The following is a 15,751-nucleotide window of genomic DNA, read 5'->3' as shown; positions in this document are numbered from 1 at the left end:
CAGCGGCATCAGACGGTAGATATCGCTGCTCTGCTACCGAGAGCCTTCAGGAACATACGCTATTGTACGAGTCAAACACCTGTTTTGGTTGTTCCCTTCGATCCATGGCGAAGACGTATTCTTCCGAATATGGATAATTCGCAACAACAGGCACACCAGGTAGGTGTATAAATAGCAGCTCCGTTCCTCCTACTGTGCCTTGCTGTTCATCAACCTTTCCTAATGCGCATAGTGATACTGATATACTATCTCCTACACAAGCACCATTCCCAACATGACCGCCATCCAGAAGGTTGCTTTGCTCGGCGTACGTCCCTTTCCCTAATCAGACCTCTTTCCAATGGCTAACAATAGACAGAAAGGGTTCCTTGGCTCAGCCGTTCTCGACCAACTCGTCAAAGCAGGTTTCGACGTGACCGTCCTCACTCGCTCCCGCAGCTCCATCCAGGGAGAGCCAGCGGGAGTCGAAGTAACTGAGGTCGACTACGCGTCCACAGACAGCCTAGAGCAAGCTCTTCGCGGCCACGACGCCGTCGTCTCGACCGTCAACTCGGCAGCATTCATGATTCAGAAACCAGCCATCGACGCCAGTATCCGCGCTGGCGTGAAGCGCTTTATCCCAGCGGACTTTGGGGCCCTGACCACAGCCCCGGAAGCTCAGGGTCTCCCCGTGCATGCTCGCCCTGTCGAAATACAGAACTATCTGAAGGAAAAGGCACGTTTGGGGCAGCTGGAGTATACCATTCTTGCCGTGGGCCTGTTCCTAGACTATGTGGTCTCGAGCCCCTTTGTTGTTGACCAGGTCAACCGGACGGCTGTACTGTACGACGGCGGCGAGCATCCATTCAGCACGACTAGCGTGGCTAGTATTGGGACGGCTGTCGCCGGTGCGTTGAAGAACGCCGACGCCACGAGGAATCGCGTGCTTTATGTACACGACATGGTTTTGACACAGAGGAAGGTTTTGGCGTTGGCGAAGAAGTACAGTCCGCCTGCAGAGCCCTGGACTGAATCGAAAGTCAACGCCGAAGCTGAACTTGCTGACATGGTTAATCAGATTTCAGAGAAGGGGATGCAAATGCCTCTGGTTCTGGGGTTGCTCAAGGCTGCAGTCTTTAGTGGGAAATATCCGTCCGAGTATAAGAAGGTGGATAACGAGCTCTTGGGTCTGGGGATCATGGGTGAAGAGGTGTTGGAAGCAATGTTTGAGAGAAAATGTAACTAGTTCTTCCGGTGTAGTTATTTGGATATATCATTACCCAGTTTATTTCCCCCTCGTATATAAAGCGAAAGCAGCCAGCCCATAGGAATCAGGATATTCCAAGAGAAGTGTTTCGTGGCATTGGAGCAGCTGATGAGCCACCTGATCATGGGTACGAGGTGGGGTCATGCATCTTTTATGGCCTTGACTTCGTTGACTAGCCTTTCTCTCTTTGCTTCTCTACTTCCTTCTCTTGATAAATATAGATAGCCTGCTTCCTGGTGCCATTATGATGTTCCTACTACGTGCCCTCCGCATCCTCAGAGACGCCATCTTCTCCACTCACCCCTCTCCACACTCGCCTCCGCCTGCTACTCCTCTAGCCCATCAGCTTAATCACATATACCATCGAATGGAGTATTTCCAGCTAATTTCTATATACTAGTAAGATTTAGATCCCTCTTAAACACAGAGCCAGCTCCATCTAACCTATTATCTACGCCCCGAGATCCTCACCATCACTCCCCTTAGAAAAAGTTGCCCTATACATCTTAACATCCACAGAGGCACTTTTCTCAGGGGCCTCCTAGAAGGTAATACATACTTCTATTTAGAGAGCTAGCAGAGAAGACTAGACTAGTCATAATTTCTAGCTTATATTACTACACCCTGTAATACATCTTCCCCACTATACATAAGGGCGTGCAAGATGTCATAAGCTTTCTCTTAGAGAATAAAGAGAAAATTTAGAATGCTGATCCTAGACTCTTCACTGTTAGTAGGTTCTCTGTTAGAGGGAATCTGGCGCTTGCTATTACACAGAGCCTAGCAGGGATAGCGCACGCTATTAAGGGCTTTGTTGGTTTTTGTGCAGTTGTACGGCCCCCTACTATATCCAGAGAGATAATCTCGAGCAAACGACGGATTGATATCGGAACTAGGTTGACTTGCGCCTCCCACCCTGGCTAAAGCCCAAGTCCTCGGACTTCCCAGCGGTAGATCCTTTGTCTTTCCTGCAGCCACTTTTCGACGCTTATGCTGGGCCAAACAGGCTGCAGAATATGGAGAATCCGATGCTGCACCCTATCCTGGCTGATGTCCAAGCCTTGCCGCAGAACATGTTCTTTATTATTGCAGGTGCGGATATCCTCCTGCAGGAGTCGAACGACATGGTACAGAGACTAGAGGATGAGGCAAGGGCGATTAATCAAGCTAGGGGTCTTCATGAGGGGCCTAAGGTCCCGGATGGACGGTCTATTTGTGTTCGAAACATTGTGTTTGAGCGACAGTTGCATGGGTGGTTGGATTGTGAGTTCCCTTGCCGTCATATGCATATTCCTTCCGGGACGCTAATACTGGTAGTGCCATCTTCTCTTATTGATGTCAGTACACACTCGGTCTTTTGGTGAAACAATCGCATTCCTCCGCGACGTCCACCGGGCATATGGGTACAACTGGCCTCTGTAGTCCTGGCAACTTGAGATCTCACTAACCACTCCCCTCTTGTACAATACCCAATATATCTCAGCTCCACAATGCATTGATGATCTCTGTGCAAATTACCGCTGCTCACTGTTTAAGAAAACCTTGAATGCCACAGAGTGAACGTAAGTACATTTGACTGCTTACCATCTGCAACTTATCCATTTGCATCACATCCTCACGTCTACAGCCAACTACCTCATGCTCCATTAGATGCTACTAAAAAGCAGTTACATACATAGTATCCATGTCTAAGAGCATAGCAGATCCCTCCTTAGTCTTCCATAACCAGGATGAGCAAGGTCCCAAAATAGCTTACGATTTGTTTTAAACAAGAGGATTTACCCCAAACCCGACGCCAGCGGGAATGGAAGGGTTTCCGCAGCCCTCATGATGTTGCTGCAGAATATCCATGACGGCATATAGGAAGCATATATCTGATCCTCTGGACGAGTCTGAAGAAGTTAAACAGGTTCTGGGATGTGTTATGTTGTATTCCCTGCTGTGTTGACCCTACTGCTATCATCCTACTAGCTAGAGATGGTTGGCTGGACCCCTTTTTGGCTGAGTGGTTTGATATATGTTATGTTATATGAGGTGTACTCCGGCCCATTCTGATAATGTGATTGCTATAAGATAGCACGGTAACACTATAAGTTAGCGATGTACCTCTGGGCAGTAACATGTTCTTAGGATTATAAATACTAATATATATATTGTTAGGTGAGAGACCTTCTAGATTCTTGATTACGTGTGGTTCCTATATGCATCTATATTAACAGCAGCCGGGCAATTAGTTGGGCAATGGCCCACTTTTGATACCTTAGGAAATCAGTCCATTGTGGCCCTTTAATGTATGCTTAATTACTAACTTGCTCTGAAGACTAGATGGTCCGGTGTATCTAGTCTCCAGCTGAAGAGATACTACACCTTAGGACAAACTAGCAGAACATACCTTAGATGCTGACTAGCTTCGATGAAAATATAGAAAAAAAAGTCTTTGTCAAAGTAAATGAATTTGCGAGCAAATGGTGGACTTTTCACAGAGTTGGGCTCAGTTGATATTCCTTGCCACAGACTATATTTCCCCGAGCCAGGAAAATTCTCGGCTAAAAGACGAATACCTCTTCACGAATCCACCTGGATCTGAGACACCCCAAAGGTCCCCCGTCTATAGGCGCACATAAGGCTGTGGAAAGACAACTGCACATAGTATCACACTGGTCAACTGCACCAGGAATGTAGATCAAGCCACGTGGAAATTGAACCCGCCAAATTTACACGCACTTTGCCAGCAAGACACTGTTACTATCCCAAGTGTGCCACGGAGTGCTAGCATGTCGCCTGAAAGGATTACCCCTGAGGAATACAGCTGGGATCCGGATCCTACAGGAATCCTTCAGGACCAGTCGGACCTGGATACTGGGGTCCGGAACACTCCGGAAAATGCCCTGGAAGATGATCGACCACTAAGTTGCCCTCTCCGTTTATCTCCCAAAGTCTAATTGATCATTTCTCATTTGCAATGTCTTAAACGTGTTGACGGTGGTAGGGGTTCCGGACTTGGAGCGCTGACTGATAGATGTTGATATAAAGGCTGGGATGTCTGCTGCGTTCTACCAGGTCAACAACTGTGTTTTGGCAACAGTTCTTTCACTCTCTTTCGAGAACCTTTCATTCCTTCAGTCTTTCGTTTACAGTCTTTTATAGACACCTTCATTCGTTAATCCGGAACAATGCGTGTGTCATTGTTGCCTACACTCGTTGCCACTCTCCTTTTCACAGGAACACTGGCCTGCGCAACCAAGCATGATGGCAAGCATGGCGGCAAGCACGGTGGCCACAATGGGGGCAAGGATGCTGGCAAGGATGTAGGCCAGAATGGCGGCAAGCAGGTGCTACCACCATCGTGGACTCCTGGCCCTGAATTTGCTGGGAAGAAGTCCCTGGCCTACTATGGAAACTGGGTGACTAGATTGCTTTGTACCGATAGGATCAACGGCTAAGTCGAGATGTTAGGACATCTATGCCCGCAGCTTCATGGTCACCGACATTCCCGCCGATAAGTTGACTCATCTCTCCTACGCTTTTGCCAACGTCAACACTACCACTGGTTCAATGTGAGTGATATTAGCGGGTCCTATGTTAGCGGTACAAAAGGGCTACAATGCTGAGTCCATTCGCAGTTTTTTGAGCGATGAGTGGGCCGACCTGCAGTATTCCTACCCCGGCGATGATAACACTGCTCCTGGCACCAACGTCTACGGAAACATCAAGCAGCTGTACCTCCTCAAGAAGGCTCACCGCAACTTCAAGACTATTCTCTCCGTTGGGGGATGGACCTACCGGACGAACTTTGCCCCCATGCTGGCCTCCGAGACCAAGCGGCGCCAATTCGTGGCCTCCGCAATGGAGCTGGTGTCCGACCTCGGCTTCGACGGTCTTGATGTCGACTACGAATACGTCGACGGTGCCGAACAGGCCGCCCAGATGGTCAGTCTGCTCAAGGATCTGCGCGCTGGCTTCGACGCTCTGGAGAAGAAGCTGAACGCCACCTCCCCCTTCATCATCTCCTACGCGTCTCCCGCCGGACCCGAGAAGTACAAGCTGCTCGACCTCGCCAACATGACTCCCTACGTCGACTTCTACAGCTTCATGGCCCTCGACTACCAGGGTGGCTTCAGCAACTACTCCGGCCACCAGGCCAACCTCTTCACCGACGTGTTCAACCCCAAGTCGACCGACTTCGAGACCAACTCCGGCATCCTGCACTACATCTCGGCCGGAGCCCCCGCCAACAAGATCCTGCTGCAGTCTCCCCTCTACGGCCGCTCCTTTAACCGGACCGCTGGCCCTGGTACCAAGTTCGCCGACGTTGGCACCCTGGGCAGCTTCGGCACCGCCGGTGTCTGGGACTACAAGGCGCTCCCCGTCCCCGGCTTCAACGCCAGTGTCGTCGAGTTGCCCGCCATCGGCGCCAGCTACAGCTACGACGCCGCCCGCAAGTACATGATCTCCTACGACACCCCCGCGATTGCCACGGTCAAGGCCGAGTACATCAAGAGCCTTGGTCTTGGTGGTGCTGCATGGTGGGAGGTCAGCATGGACCGCAACGACACCAAGAGCTTGATCAGCACGACCATCAGCGCCTTTGGCGGTGCCGAGGCGCTCGAGAACAGAAAGAACAACCTCAACTATCCTACCAGCAAGTATGCCAACTTGCGCGCTGGGATGCCTGGTCTGTGAGGCTGGACTCTGGAGCAGGTCAAGTGATGTCCTACGCCTTTGGTAATTGTGATGTGGGGGTTTGGCTGTAGGTTTACTTTCTGCATCTTGTTTCTTACTTTAAGAGACGCTAGGCTTTGTCATAGATATGGTGATGTGCTTTTTGCATCTTTTCTTTCTCCTTTCTTCTTGGAAGCTAGGATTGCCTGCCGCTGAGTGGCTGAGTGCTTGGCTAGAGTTAGGGGTTCTCTTATCCTACATGTAGAATTGTAATATCATCTACTATCTTATTGACAGAATGTGTTCATGTAGTTCCCTATACCCTGGAGTAGTGTAGTCTGCTCCATCCTGTATCTGGGCTATAAGACACCCTCTGACGACTCTACCCACTCATCGCCCTGTGCCTGGTACCTGAATCCTGATCCTGATCCTGATCCTTCGATCCATAGCGGCTGATTAACTTTAGTGGCACTAGCACCAGCCGCAACCCTGATTCGTCTTTGGGCAACAACGTGCCGGGCCCTAATGAGGTAGTGGTACATTAAGTATTTCTGCCGAAATTTCCCCGCTGCCTGTGGCCTGATCCTTCAGTGACTTGACCTGTCTACTCCGTGGTCAAGATACCAGCCCAGATATTCTTCGTTCAACGGTATGAACTTGCACTGAGAGATCAGGTCTACTGACTGATTAGATTATGTTTCCAATGGTAGATGATGGGGTTAGGAGAAGGGTAGGATCAGGATTAGGGGAGAGGGCTAAGTATCCCCTGCCCTGTTCCCACGCTCTGTGTCTTATGTATGTATCTGCTGAGGGTGCAGGTTGAATGATAATCTTATTGAACTCAACTCAGATATTCATTTGTGTACGGAGGAGTCTAGTATTGCCAATGCAGGAACACACTGCATTCTTTGCAGAGTGGTCTTGGCAGCGATCGAGAATCCCCTTTGAATTAGCGCAGCAGCTGTTGGGAAGATGCTTCTTAGCATTGATACCATCTCACTGCTGTTACGCTTCACTACCTTCAGGTCTGGTTGTCAGTCTACGGAGGTTGTAGTCGATCCTGGTCGATGTGAATGATTATGAGTAACCTACAGCAGAGTGAAAAGAGATGTCACTAAAGTATATATTTTCAAACTGTCTAAAACTGCATCTTCCAACCCACAGCAGTGCCTTGTGACTGCAGTAAGCCTGTTTAACTCTTGCCTTTTCTTCCATGCTCTGCATAGAATAAGTTCATGGCCCAAAAATCTTAACACTCTCCTTGTGGTTGTAATTTGCATCGTTTCAGAGCATTCCACATTCAACAGGCCATTACTAAGCTACTAAGGAGTTGTACTTTGACAAACGGTGGTCTTACAGAACTCAGTCATCTAGAACCCCTGTTGCGTCTGTTTTACTTCTCTTTCTTCTTCCATACTCAAGGTTACTTAGATGATATGCCGTAAGACCAAGGAGCAAACTCATGGTAAAAATAGATCAAAAGACTGGTTATTCCATCAATATCTTAAAAATATGACCAAAGACCGATGATCTTTGAAAGGTGAAGTCCCTTAAACCTAAAGAGGCTTGCTGCTCATCTGCTGCCTGATAACCAGAGAGATCTGCTTGAGTGAATACTAATTCTATCAGAGGGGAACAGGAAACAAACGTTGTCTGAATTCTCCCTGCATAGGTAATTCTGACTTTTTAATATAACTGCTGTCAGCTTCAGGCTATGGCTTGTGCTCAATCACACTGTAGCATTTAATCTGGCAATTGTTTTTGGCCATCCGCCATGCAAATATGTTAGCGAACAATCAACTGCTATGCCTGCAGTCCAAATCCAGGACCCTTATTAGGCTGGTGTGATATGTATCTGCATTACTTAAGAGAGTGGCTTCTCTCCATTACCTGGGGACAGTTACTGCTGCTCTGGTGTGAGGACACAGATGTCCTTCCTGATATGAGGATGAGTTCTAGTGCTGAAGAGGATCTGTACTGCTGGGTTAACTTCTGGTAGAGCACGCCTATAATAAAGTGTCTTATAGACACTTGCCCTAACCCTATGACAGGATATATTTACGGAGCACGCGAATCCCTTGTTTAACGAGTTTGAGGTGTTTGTGAAAACCAGGGCCCAAGAGCTGAAGGACCTAGGTGGCAATACCTTTCATTCAGTGAGTTGATTGAGCTAATGTGGCTTGCACTCTAGAAGGTGAAGCTAACTGCAGATGGTGTTGGTGTCCAGTTCTCTTGGCTGTTTATTGGGTGCTACATCATCGCACATATGCTAAGGCTGGTCATTGTAGCTCCACCAAATCGAGGTGAGGCCAAGGTATGCCCGGACTTGATACTTCAGAAGAAAACAAAAGCATACAAGCCTGGCCCAGTTTCATCTTCAAGTGTAGCAAGGGCAGAAAGAGGGGCTCTGCAGAACAGGTCTCAGACCTTCCTTGGAGACTGAATTGGGTCCTATCCTAATTGAGTGTTCTTTTCTTGTACTGCTGCATTACCTTTAGCGCTACTGTATGTGGTACTGGGACCATCACATCCCAACATACGAGTGATTTGCACTGACCAAAACCATTCTTTGCTTGGACTGAAGGTCGCAGACACTGTAACAGGTCTAACAGTTGCTTCAGCTGCATTATTCTCATGGGAGCCTATCAATTTCCTGACCACGTTGGTGTCTCATTTGACTACTAGTAATTAAACAATAGTCAGCTCTCTTTGGGAACGGCAGATCTTCAATACGATTGTCTAAAAAGTGGAGAGGGGACGATCTATGCTGATTCGCTACTCTAATGAGAGCTATCAGATCAAACAAAATCAGATTTGGCAGGACGATCTTGGGCAAACTATTCCGGCCATGCAGATATGACGGGTCTAGTTATGGACTGCAGAGTCAGCTGCCTAGGCACGAGTGTGAATAACCACATGCTCCAAGCCAATCTGTAGCCAGCGTGATAGATCACTCTTCCGATTGCTCTCAACCAACGAAGTCCTTCCTTCCTTGCCCTGCCTACCTATTCAGCCAGCCACAATCTCCTGTCCGTGGCCAAATGTGTATTGCACATCACGGTCGTATCAGCCACCAGCATTGGGATGGACCAAGGTGCATTGCTCAACAGTGTGCTTGGATATGATGTGAGATCATCTGTGATCCCCAAGTCTTTGCAGCCAGCATGTCAGTATCTCCCAGGTCCAATCCACCAAATGGCCAGTTTCCTATTACGTGGAGTCAACTGACATGATGATCAAGTCCCTAAAAGGACAGAGGGGTAGCTGGTCACTGTAACTCCAAATCAGCCATGTTAGTATGCTCCTGGATGTTGCACTGCATCACTAGGAAATCAGACCCCGCAATACATGCACCGTGGTAATTGGCGAGTGGGGTGCATGTCTGTCAGTTCCTATTCTCAAAGCAAGAAGAACTTCCGGCTTCTTCAAAGGCCTGCTGGGTGATTGCATTACTCGGTTGAAGGAGACGCCGGAAGCCTATAAATACCCTAATCTCCCTCGATCTAGTTCACTTTCGAATACCAATTCTCACCAACGATCAGACAAGGCAATCTCCCAACTCATTATCTCAGAACTACCACTTGTGTTTACCTCTCTCCGCAATGAAAGCCCCTGTTATCTGGGCCCTGTCCCTGACCTGCGGGCTAGTCTACGGCCAAACTGCCCAGCAGCACTACGACCGAATCTGTACCTTCCCTTCCGATGAAGAAGTCGAGGTGGAGCCGGGACTCTTTGTGACCTACCACTGCGGCCAGTACGCTCCCCCGAACAACCAGTACCAGGCATACGCCGCAAGCACCCCCGAGGACTGTGTCAAGGGCTGTGTCAACAAGGGCAGCGGATGTCTAGGCAGTGCCTGGACGAGTTTGCCCAGCGCCACAAGCGCCTGTCTCCACGCCAAGCACTCTTCCCTTCCTGCGCTTGTCAATAAAAACAGCGTCGTGTTCATGACTTATCGGAAAGCAGAAGAAAATGGCGAGGACCCCTTTGGTGAAAGCACCCTGGAGCAGTTACAAAAGTGCAAGGACGACCTTGCAGCCTGCAAGGTGAATGAGGCGAAGCTGGCCGAGTGCGAAAGGAACGCTGCCGCCGGCCCTCAAGTTCCCCCCTACATGGATTGCCCGGCCGGGAAAGACCAGATCATCACCATCGGAAACAGGCCCTTCAAGCAGAAATGCGACATGGCGATGGCCAAAGCCGCGGCGGACATCTACCGGACTATTCAACCGGGACTAACTCACGAAGAGTGTGCTCTGATCTGTGCGCTTGACCCGAAGTGCAAGAGCGCGATGTCCGTCAGGACTACCAGCACGGCCGGCGAATGCCAGCTCTCCAGCCGGAATATCGAGCCCTCGCTGACCAACTGGGCGCCGAACCGGGCTTATGTTCCTGTGTGAGACCCGAGCGCTTGATGCAGAAGGAAACTGCTTTGTGAGTCGGAGCATCAGGGAATTTGGCAAACAGTGCCTTCATAAGCACGAATCTTCCCTTGATTACAGGGCCTGATTACCTACCAAGACACGATGTAGGTTATTGAGTGCAATCTTGGGTCAGATTTCACTCGTTTTTCTGTCACTGGAGCGTATCTGTTAAAACCCGCCGGATTTTATAACCTGTCTGTCATTCATTTGAATATGCGTTTACCTGATATATCATATTCCAATCAAACAGGTGGTCCCAAATAGCCTAGTACTCTACCCTCTGGAGCTTCTGTAGAAAAGACCTCCAGCGAGGACCTGCCATAACAGTGGCTATTAAGTCCGAGGCAGACCTGTAAATCCCAGCACAGTGCGTCAACATGAAGAGCGAAGGTCCTATTCACAAGCCACAATATCCAGCCATAGAATCGCAAACAAGACCGGGTTCCTGCCCTGATTTGTCCAAGATCAAGACAGTTATCCATGCTGTGCGAGGCATTTGACGTGTACCTTAGTTACTGGCACTATAAAGAAACAGACCATCGGTATATCCCATAGGAAGAAGACATTCGGGTATATATTTATTATACAAACAACATGGCAGTTTACCATCACCTCCACTCCAGACCAATCTTTCGCGCAACCTTTTCGGCAACGTCCAGAAAAGCCTTGCGCCTTACGCTGCGATCATCGCTCTCCTCCGATACCACCGTAGGTACTCCGCGGTCAGCGTCCTCGCAGACTTTAGCATCGAGAGGGATATCCCCGAGGAATTCAACGCCTAGGCGCTTGCACTCGGCGACCACGCCCGAATCCTCCGGGCCATGGCCATGACTTTCACCATGGGAAAAGATCTTCGTTTGATAACCGCACTGCGGGCACGCGAAGTAGGCCATGTTGCGAACCATCCCGAGAACAGGAATATTCATTTTCTCGAACATACCAAAGCCGCGGACGGCGTCGCGCAGAGCAATATCCTGCGGCGTGGTTACAATCAATGCGCCGTCTACGATGAGCTCTTGTCCGATTGTTAATTGTACGTCACCGGTCCCCGGGGGTAGGTCCAGGACCAGCACATCCAGAGGGCCCCAGGAGACGGAATGGAGAAGTTGGTGCATGGCCTTGGTGACCATAAGACCACGCCATGAGATAGGAGTGGTGTCCATGGGAATGTTGCCCGCAGGTTGCGACGGGTCTGCTTTTGGCTGTGGGAGGAGGTAGCCCATTGACATTGATTTCAAGCCATAGTTAGTCAGAGGGACGAGGCAGTTGTCTAGTCAAATCCATTAGTTCTTGCGCCCCAAAGGCATGTGCCCCAAAGGCATGTGCCCCAAAGGACAGTCTCACGTTCGTCTAAGCGGGGTTCACCAGACAAGTTTAGAAGAGTTGGGATGGAGGGCCCAAAGATATCGGTATCCAGGATACCTGTACGAATGCCACGGCGAGCTAAAGATAAAGCGAGATTCACTGGCGCAAGGAAAGTCAGAAATCTACTGGAAAGTCATGGATGGCTGTGTAACTGCTGATGTAAAGATATCTGGATAGCATATAAGACAAACTCTCATACCTGCAATAGTAGACTTGCCCACGCCACCCTTGGCCGACGATACCGCGATGACTTTTTTGACATCACGGATCTTGCGCTTTTCTGGTAATCCCCGGCGGCGCGGGAATGACGGTGGTGTGCCGGATCGCGGAAGACCCTGTTAACATTAATATCCACAATCCGATAAGTCCGCAAGGGGTTTGTTTACCAAAGGATTTTCATGCTGAAGAGCTCGAAGAGCCGAAAATAGCCTCTTTTGTAACATATCGCTGTTGATGGCAGATACAGTGTTGCAGAGAGGAGCAGCAATCGACATCATTTACTGCCAGAGAAAAGTACACCGCCTGGAGCAAGCTTCCCAATAGGACAGCTCAATTCCCCAAATGGAAAGTTTATCCGATACCGCATTCCGCCCTCTCGAAAAATATCACGGGCAGAAAAAATAAAAAAAATGATCCCGACTACAATTTATCGACGATCAAACATCCACAGCTTCAACTTGTCCGAGGCGCAGAAATGGCGCCAAAAACACTCGCAGAACGGCTTGCAGAGCTGGAGGACCCTACACCTAAAGGTTGGTTGTCGAGAAATTGGTTGTTGTGTCGTCTTTAAGTGGAGATTAACACTGCGATCAGATTTTGACCCCGAAGACTTGGAGCGCGCCGGGCCAGACAGTGACGATGAAGGTGCCGAAGCTGCTGATCCTAACGCTGGACGAGAGCATTATCAAGCCGTAGGGTGAGTGCGAACTTATCGACCGTTTGTAATCCTTGCGTTCAAGATGTTAACTCCAACCAGAAAGGCGAGACTTCGCAAACAGGACCCAATTAACCTCGGAAAACAATATGCCGGCTCGAAAATCAGCCGAGATGCGCTTGAAGCCGAGAGTGATGACGACCCTTTCAGAGCACGCTCAAGCGACGAGGAGGAGGACAGTGAAGACGAGGAAGAGGAGGATTCTGAGCTGGGAAGCGACGAGGACGAAGATGCATCTGAGGAGAGCGAAGAAGAGCGACCACGGAAATCCAAGAGCTCCGCAAAGGATGGCAAACGGCAGATGAAGGAGTTGGAGGTTTCCTCGGACGAGGAGGACGGCGAGGGCATGGATACCGATGGGTCTGAAGAGATTGATGGAAGCGAGGACGACTCGGAAGATGGATTGGACGAGGATGACATGGACGGAGAATATCCCTCTGACGACGATGAAGAGGATGACGATGATGAAAACGAGGATGAGGACGAGGACGAGGAAACCAACAACCGCCGAGTGCAATTTAAGGAAACCTCCAAATCCGATGACCGCGAGGAACTGCGCAGACTCATGTCCTCCGACCAAAAAACAATCGCAGCCACCATTTCCCAAGCCGCCAAAGCAGACGCTGCCAAGGGCCGGGCCGTCAAGCAGCAGCGCGCGACGTTCGACGCCTTGCTCAACGCACGGATCAAACTCCAAAAGGGCCTGACAGCGATCAACCAGCTCTCCATTACTGCAAAGGGGAGCGATGAAAAGCCCAACATCGACGGTGAAGCCATCAAGTCCGCTGAATCCGCCGCGCTCGCGCTTTGGTCCACCCTCGAAGACCTGCGCCTCGCTCTGGCCGACGCACAAACGCAGGACGAGTCCAAGAAACGCAAGCGACCTTCCGCAGTGTCCGCCGCGACATCCACCGATTCCCTCTGGAAGCGCATGGCCGACCTCGAATCCGACGCCGTCGCGCACCGCCGCGCCGTGCTCGACAAGTGGTCCCTCAAGGTCCGCGGTTCCACGGCCTCCCTCCCCAACGCCCGAGGAAAGCTCCTCGGGGCGAGCGCCGCCAGTCAACAAACCATCACCGCCGTCATCGACGCGCAGGTCGCTTCGGAGACGGGCGACCGCACCGCCAAGCGCCGGAGGAATTCGTCCGACGAGGGTCCCGAACCGGTCTACGACGACACCGTCTTCTACCAGTCCCTGCTTCGAGACCTCGTCGAGCAGCGCATGTCGTCTTCCGACGCCATCACGAACGGCATCGACACCCTACACCTCCAGCTGCCTTCCCGGCAAGGTATCCACCCTATTACTGGCATGCGCAAGGACAAGGTCAAACAGGACATTGACACTCGGGCCTCCAAGGGCCGAAAGATGCGGTTCGATGTCCACGAGAAACTGCAGAACTTTATGGCACCTGAGGACCGCGGCACGTGGACCGCTACTGCTCGTGAGGAGTTCTTTGCCTCCCTGCTTGGGAAGACGGCAAGTGGGTTATTGCGCGAGGGGGATGATGAGGATGCCAGTGCTGCCGAGGAAAGTGATGAGGATCATGAGGAGGTTGGATTGCGGCTGTTCCGCAGCTAGCAGGGCTGCCGGTCGGTGGATATGCCTGAGGCAGTCAAAAGTTGCATATAGCGGTTAGACATTGTTTATACATATATCGGCGTTTGTGTCCATTGTTTTCATTAACTACAGGACCAGCAAGCGCTTTGCACAGAGCCTCCTGTTAAAAATGCATATTAAGAGTAAATATTATCTCAATTCTCATGTCAAGGTGCAACCGACCAGGCCCGTAGGCTCATAAGCGAACGCGTCGATGCTCTGAACCGAGCAGATTCAAACGAGGGTATGTACAAGAATGACCAGACGCCAAGGTGTGCTGTACAATGCAAGATAGAATGTCAACTTTAAACGCCTAATCCTGAACTCCGAATCCCCAGTCTGTCGAGATAAAGCCGGTCGACTAGTTGTATCTCTCAGGCGAATAAGACGGTAACGAAGGGCCATGCGATTGCGCCCAGGTAAAGGTCGTCCGACGCGGAAGGCCCAGCATCCTCTCCTCCACTGCGCGCCTCAAAGAGACCTGTCGTTCCTCCTCCTCCTGCGGCGAGAGGAAGTGCGGGAGGCCTTCGTGGTTGACGATCACTGCGCCACTCACTTCGTTGTAGGAGGGTAAAGTAGTAGATACCCGAGCATTCTCGCTTGAACTGCGCGCTCCAGCGCGGATCGTAGCTCTCGTGCTTCGGGTACAGTAGAAAGGTGGACTATTGTTCCTGCGCTTCGCGCGGAGGTCTGCCGTTGGGTCTCCATGTAGAGCAGGTTGTCCTTTTCGGTAGGTGATAGTTCGTAGTTGAAGTATTCTAAGATTGGTGGTGGGTTGGGATCCGCCCGTGGCTCAATGTCCTGCCAGGTGAAGGCTGGTTCTTGGTCTGAGGGGTCAACGCCGGGTTCTATAAAGGCGTGAGTGTCTCGTGGGGATTCGTCGGCGTCGGTCTTGGATGCGTTGGCAGGCTGAGCGTGAAGTCTGCAGAGTGCATCGTACTTCTCTGTCTTATAAGCGTCTGCATGCCGGTTGTTTTCGGGATTGATGTTTTGTGTGGACAACAATGGAAGCGCTTGGGTTGATCCCCGCATTTTTGAGACTTCCGGATGCGGAGAAGGCTCGACGATGTTGTTGTCATCGCGACGGCGGCGACGACGCAATTTTCCCAGGAAAGATGGCGCCATGACTCATAGGGAGGCCCAAGGTTGGACTCTGATTTGCGAATAGAGGGAAGAGAGAGGTCGAGTGAAACTTGCAGGAGGTGCAGAGATCCATACTGAACGAGCAATATCCATTCACTGTTGTTCCCATTGGCTGCTGCCAAGATCGTCGGTCCCTGAGCGCAACCTCATAATGGACGGAAGAGTCAGGTGCCACTGACAGTTACAATTCGCTTGCATTCGAAAGTGAATTAGGCGGCTACTAGTCTAGTCTGTTCTGGAAAGACAGGGTACTACTTCCTCGGCCGTTGTCGGACAAATCGGCACATGTGACTATACAGGGAGATCATGGCAAAGCTTAACAAGTCCGATGGCTACACGTGGTGAAGAGGGATCGCTTATCGGACTTTCATGCATGCATATCG

The 15,751-nt window shown here is 50.5% G+C and overlaps 6 protein-coding genes across 6 annotated transcripts; 4 read left to right on the top strand and 2 right to left on the bottom strand.

The window, feature by feature from the left end:
- Positions 1-274: 274 nt before the first annotated feature.
- P174DRAFT_404082 (aromatic alcohol reductase) lies at positions 275-1,340 on the top strand (the record flags this gene model as incomplete). Its single annotated transcript, XM_024824012.1, has 2 exons — positions 275-307; positions 359-1,340. 2 exons carry the CDS (start codon positions 275-277, stop codon positions 1,223-1,225), a joined length of 900 nt encoding a protein of 299 aa, XP_024683970.1. The 3' UTR covers positions 1,226-1,340.
- Positions 1,341-4,723: 3,383 nt separating this feature from the next.
- On the top strand, positions 4,724-5,929 carry P174DRAFT_366637 (glycoside hydrolase family 18 protein; the record flags this gene model as incomplete). The annotated part of the gene is made up of 2 exons (XM_024822123.1): positions 4,724-4,803; positions 4,870-5,929. The coding sequence occupies 2 exons, from the start codon at positions 4,724-4,726 to the stop codon at positions 5,927-5,929; spliced, it is 1,140 nt and encodes a 379-aa protein (XP_024683969.1).
- A 3,444-nt stretch (positions 5,930-9,373) lies between these two features.
- P174DRAFT_439985 (uncharacterized protein) lies at positions 9,374-10,587 on the top strand. Its single transcript, XM_024826943.1, has one exon. It carries the CDS (start codon positions 9,511-9,513, stop codon positions 10,303-10,305), a length of 795 nt encoding a protein of 264 aa, XP_024683968.1. The 5' UTR covers positions 9,374-9,510; the 3' UTR covers positions 10,306-10,587.
- A 309-nt stretch (positions 10,588-10,896) lies between these two features.
- Positions 10,897-12,140, bottom strand: P174DRAFT_439984 (Mrp/NBP35 family ATP-binding protein; the record flags this gene model as incomplete). Its single annotated transcript, XM_024826942.1, has 4 exons — positions 10,897-11,599; positions 11,674-11,793; positions 11,894-12,029; positions 12,081-12,140. 4 exons carry the CDS (start codon positions 12,135-12,137, stop codon positions 10,938-10,940), a joined length of 975 nt encoding a protein of 324 aa, XP_024683967.1. The 3' UTR covers positions 10,897-10,937.
- Positions 12,141-12,344: 204 nt separating this feature from the next.
- Positions 12,345-14,385, top strand: P174DRAFT_404075 (putative transcription factor AATF/Che-1). Its single transcript, XM_024824011.1, has 3 exons — positions 12,345-12,446; positions 12,508-12,610; positions 12,671-14,385. Exons 1-3 carry the CDS (start codon positions 12,389-12,391, stop codon positions 14,205-14,207), a joined length of 1,698 nt encoding a protein of 565 aa, XP_024683966.1. The 5' UTR covers positions 12,345-12,388; the 3' UTR covers positions 14,208-14,385.
- On the bottom strand, positions 14,346-15,508 carry P174DRAFT_439981 (uncharacterized protein). The gene is made up of 2 exons (XM_024826941.1): positions 14,812-15,508; positions 14,346-14,776 (listed from the first exon to the last, which is right to left on the bottom strand). The coding sequence occupies exons 1-2, from the start codon at positions 15,348-15,350 to the stop codon at positions 14,587-14,589; spliced, it is 729 nt and encodes a 242-aa protein (XP_024683965.1). The 5' UTR covers positions 15,351-15,508; the 3' UTR covers positions 14,346-14,586.
- Between the last annotated feature and the right edge of the window lie 243 nt (positions 15,509-15,751).

This window comes from Aspergillus novofumigatus, assembly GCF_002847465.1.
Source record: "Aspergillus novofumigatus IBT 16806 chromosome Unknown P174scaffold_3, whole genome shotgun sequence".
Lineage (NCBI taxonomy): Eukaryota > Fungi > Ascomycota > Eurotiomycetes > Eurotiales > Aspergillaceae > Aspergillus > Aspergillus novofumigatus.
The sequence above is the reverse complement of the archived record's forward strand: the minus strand, read 5'-3'. Positions and strand labels throughout refer to the sequence as shown.

Excerpts from the sequence above, each read along its gene's own strand:
- P174DRAFT_439985 (XM_024826943.1), top strand. The coding sequence starts at position 9,511 with ATGAAAGCCCCTGTTATCTGGGCCCTGTCCCTGACCTGCGGGCTAGTC.
- P174DRAFT_404075 (XM_024824011.1), top strand. The coding sequence starts at position 12,389 with ATGGCGCCAAAAACACTCGCAGAACGGCTTGCAGAGCTGGAGGACCCT. Across the intron at positions 12,447-12,507 it reads GGAGGACCCTACACCTAAAG|ATTTTGACCCCGAAGACTTG; the intron begins GTTGGTTGTCGA and ends CACTGCGATCAG. Across the intron at positions 12,611-12,670 it reads GAGCATTATCAAGCCGTAGG|AAAGGCGAGACTTCGCAAAC; the intron begins GTGAGTGCGAAC and ends AACTCCAACCAG.
- P174DRAFT_439981 (XM_024826941.1), bottom strand. The coding sequence starts at position 15,350 with ATGGCGCCATCTTTCCTGGGAAAATTGCGTCGTCGCCGCCGTCGCGAT. Across the intron at positions 14,777-14,811 it reads GTTCAAGCGAGAATGCTCGG|TGGCGCAGTGATCGTCAACC; the intron begins GTATCTACTACT and ends CAACGAAGTGAG.